This window comes from Nestor notabilis, unplaced genomic scaffold (genome assembly GCF_000696875.1).
Source record: "Nestor notabilis isolate BGI_N333 unplaced genomic scaffold, ASM69687v1 scaffold19923, whole genome shotgun sequence".
Lineage (NCBI taxonomy): Eukaryota > Metazoa > Chordata > Aves > Psittaciformes > Psittacidae > Nestor > Nestor notabilis.
This window is the reverse complement of record NW_009920892.1, coordinates 1-7,663: the sequence shown is the minus strand read 5'-3', so window position 1 is coordinate 7,663 and position 7,663 is coordinate 1. Positions and strand designations below refer to the sequence as shown.

The window sequence follows — 7,663 nt, the reverse complement described above, 5'->3', positions numbered from 1 at the left end:
GTGTGCCCCCTCCGATGCTGTGAGGGAGACAGTGGCCGGCGCGAGTCCCGGATGGAGCTGGTGGTGCTTTGATGGGGGCACCTCCCCCTCCATCCACCCCTTGCCTCTCCCACATCATCCCCTGCCCCAGGGACATCGCTGACACCCTGCTTGGAGCTGGCTCCCAGCAGAGCACCAAGCAGGGTGGGATGGACAATACCCGAGGGAGGTGAATAGAACCGGGCAGAGCCATAGAACAGAACCATGGCACAGAGGGGCGGGCGGTTTTGGGGCATCCATCCCACCTTGGTGCCCTCTGCCTGCTCTGGGAGGTCACCCCAAATCTCCCCAGTGCATCCAGACCCTGAGCACCCTTGGTGCTGGGGGGCTGCAGGGTGCAAGGTACCAGCTGGTCAGGGATGTTTCCCCATCACCAAGCATAGGGTGAGCTTAGCCATGAGGCATGGGCAGGGGGAAGAGGAGGGGGGAGAGGCAGGGTGCTGTCGGGATGATGTTAAATGGGGATGAAATGAGGATAATGAAGGATTCCTGGGGATAAGGATGGGTTCCTGGGGATGCTGGGGTGTCCAGGGGTCTTTGTGGGGCTGAAGCAGTGGTGGGCACAGCAGGCTGCGTGGCCACAAGGGCTTCTCCTGGCACAGAGCTATGGGGCTGTCCTAACCTGCATTGGGAATCCACCACCACCGTGTCCCCATGGTCGTGGTGAGGAAAAACAGTCCCAGGAGATTCATGGCAAGGGGTGACCCATGGTTCTGTGGGGGCCCAGGCAGGTGAAAATGGAGAGGAGGGGAGTGCAGGAGGAGGGTGTCAGGGAACCCATGGGTGGTCTCACAGTAGGAGGTGCCTTCTGCAATTCAGAAGGACAAATGGAGCCATCCCCGTCCTGCCTGTCCCACTAGGAGCCAGGGGCACTGGGGTTGGGGCTGCTCAGTCAATCCTTTCTGTGCATGGAGCCCATCCCCAGCGTGAGCATCCAAGGTGGGGTTGAGAGGAATCCCTTGCCCTTGTCCCCACATCTGTACTCCTGTTCTCCCCTGGGACCAGCACGTGCCACGCGGGGCCATCACCCAGCCTGGTGCTCGCCTGCAGCCCCTCTACCCACCTGCAGCTTAGCTGGTGACCATGAGCAAAACCTGCCCTGATGCCACCTAACATAGGAGCAACAACCCAGCAGCACTTCTCATACCCTGCAAGCCCTTCGGGATGAGCACATGGGATGCCACTCGGATGTCATCCCCCTCATTCCTTCTGTCCCCCTCGTCCCCTGGCTCAGGTGCTGAGCACACTTTGCCACTACCAACTCCAGGAAGGCCATTCCCAAGGGCAGATGTTACAGGAGATGGGTGCTGCCAGGTTTGGCATCCGGGGTGGGATGGTGGTGGCTCGGGGGGCTCAGTCCCCTGCGAGCAGCCTCCGGCTGGAGCTTTGCAGCCCACGTTGCTGCTGAATTAATGCACTAACGCCTGCAGCAGCTTGAGATGAGAAATAAAGCTAAAACAAGTGCTCTGCTTCCACGTTCTGCCTGCAACCTGCCTCTCTGCATCCAGGGCTGGGCGTCAGTTGGGATTAGCTGGGGTGGAAAGGCCCTTTGGGAGCCCAAACTGAGCTCAAAGTCATTGGGGGACACACGCTCAGTGCTGTACTCCAAGGCATGGCCAGTGCTTCATGGGTCAACACCCGTGAGGGACTGTAGCGCAGGAATAGGTGCAGGAATGAGCTGGCTGCCAGGCAGTGAGGGGGCAGAGATCCCCTTCTGGGGGTTCTGCAACCTCAACCCCAGCTCCCTCCCTGCACAAACCCAGGTTGTGGCTCCTGGGAGGCTCCTGGGATCAGCTGCAGCGTCAGCACTGATGGAGGATTTGAGGTCCTGCACTTGGTTCAGTGCCTGAGCACTGCTGGGACCCTCCATGCTGCCCTCCTGGACAGTGGGATTTCTCCTGGGAAAGCTGAAACCCCTCAGCCACATTCTTAAACATGGGCAATGAGCCCTGTGAGGAAGTTCTGCTCCGTGCCTCAGAGCAAGCCAGTGTCCACCTACACCCTGTAGAGATGCCATCCTCTTTGGGTGCCATGCCTAATTGTGTCAGGCATAACTATTGACTCCCAAGCTGGTGCTGAGTCAGGTGAGTTAAAACCAACCAAAACCCAGAGAAATTTCTGAAGAGAATTTGGGGAGAAAAAAAAAAAAAAAAAAAAGAAAAAGAATATTTTTTTTCTTTTCAAAAATTAGAAAAAAAATGATAAAACCTGAATTTGCAGAAAGGGATTGCTCCAGCTGAGGAGCTCAAAGGAGCATTGAACAGTTTGAAGTGTTGGCACTCCAAGTTCTCAGCAATACAAAACAGTAAACAAAGAGGGTAAGAAAAGCAAGAATTAATTGGATTTAAAGAGGTTGATGGTTGCTTTTAGCAGCCTTTTAGTAAACCAGCTCTAATAAATCACTGATGTGTTTCGAGAACTCTGGAGAGCTTGGCCAGAAGATCTTACAACAACTCCAGGAATTCTTTTGAAGAGGATTGTATTGAGCCTAAAACCCCACCAGCAGCCAGCAGCCAGCAGCAGAGCCAGGAACAAATGGTGGTGGTGTGAGATTCCCCTCTTGTCCCTGCTAAGCCAATCTGCAGCATTAGGGATTTTCCACATCAGGCCTCTACTGAGCAGCTGCCGGCAGCGTTTTGATTTCCAGTGGTCAGAACACAAGGAATTTCCAATGGAAGAATGGTCTGAGGTGGCCCGTTGGGGCCGTGGTGGAGAAGCTAGGTTTGGACAGGGCCCCTGAGCACCCGCCTGCAGCACTGGCCCACGTGGATGATGACGAAGAGGATGCTGATGCTGATGTAGCCGATGCCGATGATGTGCACGGCGTAGATGGTCTCGGGGTCTTGGAGCGAGCGCCGGCGCCGGACCTGGTGGAACACACTGAGCCGGAAACCAGCCACCATCTCACCCTCCCGCCAGCAGAAGTAGGTGCCTCTATCCCTGCGCCGGACCCGCTGGATGTGCAGGTGGTTTCCATGGTCAATGAAGACCCGCATGGTCTTGTTGACATGGATGAGGTAGCGGGAGCGGTAGAGCCGGACAGAGTCCTTGTCCCAGGCCACGGCATGCTCAGGCCGGGCTCCTGGGCACGCAATGATCAGGTCAGTTCCAATGGGCTGCTTGTGAAACTGTGTAGGGACACGGGGCAGCCAGGGCTTCTTGCCCAGCTCGGAAATGATATTGGAGATGGTCTGCACACCTTCCTCAGGGACCTTGTCCGTCTGGCAAGGGGTCATGCAGCTTCGGATGGCCACCTCGGGTTTTCGGAGGTGGCTCAGGCTCCGGAAATGGGCAGGGACAGCCCTGGAGCCACAGGACGTGACGTTGGGCACAGCGGCGCGGTAGCGGGGGTGAAGCTGGGCAGCCTGCACGTAGCAGAGCCCAATCCGCCGCTGCTCACCTCTCACCCCACAGCGGTCACATCTGGTCCAGTCCCAGAAGGTGGTGAAGAGGCTGATGAGCTGCTCCGTGTGGTCATCCTGGACGTGCTGCCCTTTGTCCTCAAAAGCCACTGTGATGAACTTGGTGGGCTGCACGTCCACATCATAGCCATAGAAGAAGTCCCCTTGCTTAGTGCCACACAGGTAGTGTCCTGAGTCTGTCACCTGCGCTCGGAAGACGATGAGACTGAACATCCGGATACTGAAACGCTTCAGCATGTCACTGCCTGCACGGATGTGGCCCGAGTCCACAATCATGTTGCCAGCAAAGTCTGTCAGGACTGTGGTTTCATGGTTGCCCAACGTCTTCTGGAAGTACCAGGTGACAGAAGAGACTTCTTCAGGCTTGCAGTTGCAAGGGAGCTCGAAGGTCATGTCAGCCAAGTAAGCGGCGTTGTCGAACATCAGGAAGGCAGGGCAAGCCATCCTCTTGAAGACATCTCCCTTCTCTTCAATCGCAAAAGCGTGGAGAACATCTGCCAGGCAGAGGAGAACAGCAGCTCCCAGCAGCTTTGTCTCCATCACACCGCGTGGTCTCTGCAGACAGAACTGACCCAGCCACCACGTCCTCAGCAGGGATGGCAGGAACCCACAGGAGGGGTCAGCAGTGCCAGCGCCAGGCAGGGACAATGCACACACCAGCTGTCTGGCCCAAGATGGGGTTTGCAAATGACTCCCTGCCTGCAGAGCACATGGCTGATAGCAGGGATCAAACAGCAGCTGAAATATCCCGTTCCAGCCAAGTACCTGCTGTGAAGCCCTGTCCAACCCTGGGGCAGGCTGTTCCCTGGGACACGGACTCTAGAACCTTTCCTCCCTCCCAGCTGCTCTGGGGTGTTGTGACTATAAGCTGACAGGTCCTTTGTGCAGCACAGCCACAGAGGAGAGATACAGTAATGGGAAGTGTGGTGGCAAAGAGGGAATTGCCACTGTCTTCTTCTAAGTCTCATATGCAATGAATGTTAATTATTGCCCTGACCCCTCTAAGGACAATGAACCCCGAGAAGACCCACCTCTGATGGCAGATGACCTCCACAGCCCAGAAGAAGAGGTTTCAAACATGGTATTTAGACTTCGACATCCTCCCTGTCGGCTTTCCAAAGGTTTGTGTGCTGAAGCTCCTCCATACAGGTAACGTTTGAGACTCCCCTCTCCCCCCCTCATCTAAGAGACCCTCACAGAGCTGTTCTGTGAGGACACCCTGCCCCAAAGATCACAAACACAGTCCTCTCAGTAACTAACCTTTATTTGTGCAGAACTATTGCTCTGGGTGGCTCCCAGGTACAGAGAAAGGTACAGCAGTGCTCCAGAAGCATCCAATTTACCCCTCTCACACAGCGATGCCAACGTCAAGCTTTGAGCCTCTTTTTGTGCTCTATTTCTGCATGACTCCGGTGCTTCTGCTCCTTCAGTTGATCTGGTAACATTTCATCAACTCCAGCACTCTCCTTTCCTCCTCGGTTTCCTTTTGCAAGCTGGCATCCATGAGGTGGGCTTCCCCCTCTGCCTCACAGCCGGCTGTGCTGCTGGGATGGCCGGGGGCCCAACACTCCCTGCTCATGCTCCACAGCTTCCTAAACAAATCCCTGCTGCTCTCCTTCTCCAGCTCACTCAGGAGATCCAGGTTTAACCCGAAGCGCTTGGTGCCCGATAGGCTCTGTAAGATCTGAAGGATGGCAGCTCTGTCTTCATGACAGACATTCTCTGCCAGCACCGTAAGGAATTCACCCAGGAGGCCATAGCCCAAGTCAGCCTGAAAGATTCTGCCCAAGGCCTCCCCTCCGAGTTCCAGCAAAAACTGGTATTTCAGTTTTCTGCTTTTTAAGCATCTGCGCCAATCTCTGTAAAATTCAGCAGAGGTTCCAGGCAGCTGATCCAGCTCCTGAAAGAGAAAATAGTTCTCCAGTTCCTTTAATTTTGTTCCCAGTGATGAGTTGTGTCCTCCCCCCCCCCCCCGCCCCCCGCGGCCCCCCCCCCCCCCCCCCGACCCCGATCAAGCTGTGGATGGCTGAGATGTTTTAATACAAGCTTATAGCAGAAAGGGCTGCATAAAGCTTGTGGGGTGGCAAAACATAAAGACAAGGAACTACCAGCTTCCTCAAGCCCCCAGGGAAAATAAAGGAAGAATGGATGAGACATGAAATGTGGTGTGGATGAATAGATCAACAGCAGGGTAACCCCAGCCCTAACCAGAACCAGACATGCTGCCCAGTGTGGATCCACTACTTGGGAAGAGATCTCCTGGAGATGAAGGTAGTTCAGTGGAAACTTCTGCTCCATCTTGAGCACTGTGAGGCAAATCAGAGCAGTAAAGAGATGCAAGAGATGAGCTGTAAACCCCAGAAAATATGCAGATGGCTCTCACACACCATCTCGTAGCGTGCTGCATTCATAGGGGTCTCTGGCAGAGAGCTTGTGCTAAAAGAGAGTCAAGCTCAATGTGGCATTCCCAGATAAAAGGAAATCCTGTTTTATACAACATGTAACTGAACTGCTGAACTCATCACCGCCGACTTCTGTAACTAACACACAGACTGAAGGAGGATTAAAATGTTTAGGCTTTCATCCAGAGAGCAAGAACAAGGCCCGGCAACGTCAGGCTGTGTCTAAACACAAACTGGAGAAGCCCTGGAGATCAGAGCCGAGGCGCTAACGGGATTAGGAAGAGAATTTGCTCTGGGGAGATCATTGTTCAGCCCAAGAAAACACAAAGCTGCCTAGAAGAGTTGCAAACACATCTCATAATAAACAGGCAAATTAGGTTCAGTGTAAAAAAAAATCACAGACTGGTTTGGGTTGGAAAGGACCTTAAAGCTCCTCCATCTCCAACCCCTGCCACGGGCAAGGACACCTTCCACTAGAGCAGGTTGCTCCAAGCCCCTGTGTCCAACCTGGCCTTGAACACTGCCAGGGATGGGGCAGCCACAGCTTCTCTGGGCACCCTGTGCCAGCACCTCAGCACCCTCACAGGGAAGAGCTTCTCCTTTATATCTAACGTGAACTTCCCCTGGTTCAATTTGAACCCATCACCCCTTGTCCTGTCACTACAGTCCCTGATGCAAAGCCCCTCTCCAGCATCTTTGTAGCCCCCTTCAGACCCCAGAAGCTGCTCCGAGGTCACCACACAGCTTCTCTTCTCCAGGCTGAATAGCCCCAACTTTTTTAGCCTGTCTCCATGTGAAACATCCATAGGAATTATCCCTGTCTACACATCCAATGACCAGGACATTCCAGCGTGAGCAGATTCCAGCAGAGGGGGCAGGATAGATGTCACTCCAATCACAAATGACCCGGATAGAAAATGTTTAGACACCGTTTCACACAACTGAAGAACTAAGGAGCATCCAGTGAACTCGTCAGGCAGCAGGTTTGGAACAAAAGAACACTTTGTCCATATCATGCACAATTGAAGCACGGGGGGAGGAAGAGCTGGCTACGTTCACAGTCTGTGGCTATCAAACTTGATGCTCCAGATGCACAACCCTGGCTCCCGGTCTCTAAACAGCAGCCAGCTGGAAGAGTGCAGTCAAGGGAGGGCACTCTTCCCCAAGAATCTGTTCCTGGCCACCACCAGGGGCAGGGCACTGGGAGCTCTGGTCCGACGCTGTGCAGCTGGTCTTGGGTTCCCACAGGCTTGAAGCAGATTCTTGAAGCAGCTGGTGCAAGCTCTCCTCAGAGACAAAGTAGGGGCTAAGGCTGAACCCTGTGGTTATCTAACCACCAATGTTCCTGGGGACTTTGAGGGCTTGCGCATGTGTAGAGATATTGCTGAGTAACTCTTGCATTTTAAGTGAATACCCAAAAATATTTTGGAGTCATTTTTAGATGTGGATAAAGTCCTGAAGAGCATCTCTCTCACCTGGGGTATTTCCACATCGCTGCCTTGCGGCGCCTTGGCATGGGCTGCACAGGGATTCCACAGCACGTTCCTCCTCTGGCCCATCTTGTCCTTTTTCTCTAGGGGCTTGAGGTGTGATGCCAGCACAATGTTCCTGCAGGCAACAAGAAGGGGAAGGGGCGCTTAGCAGGAGCAAATACTCTGAGGCTTCAAAGCTTCTTTGAGGCAATTTCTGAGTTTGGACCATACGTAGGGTCCAGAAGGACCTGGACAGGCTGGAGGAGCGGGCCCTTGTGAACATAGGCTGCAGGAAGGGTGCTCAGGCTTGGAACAGGCTGCCCAGGGC

At 54.2% G+C, this 7,663-nt stretch overlaps 2 protein-coding genes across 2 annotated transcripts; both read right to left on the bottom strand.

Annotated features, from left to right (window-relative positions):
* Positions 1-2,756: 2,756 nt before the first annotated feature.
* On the bottom strand, positions 2,757-4,001 carry LOC104402908 (Ig-like V-type domain-containing protein FAM187A). The gene has a single exon (XM_010010901.1). The coding sequence runs from the start codon at positions 3,999-4,001 to the stop codon at positions 2,757-2,759; it is 1,245 nt and encodes a 414-aa protein (XP_010009203.1).
* Positions 4,002-4,887: 886 nt separating this feature from the next.
* Positions 4,888-7,471, bottom strand: CCDC103 (coiled-coil domain containing 103; the record flags this gene model as incomplete). Its single annotated transcript, XM_010010900.1, has 2 exons — positions 4,888-5,361; positions 7,339-7,471. Coding segments are annotated over 2 exons (607 nt in total), but the record flags the coding sequence as incomplete, so codon positions are not given.
* Positions 7,472-7,663: the final 192 nt, after the last annotated feature.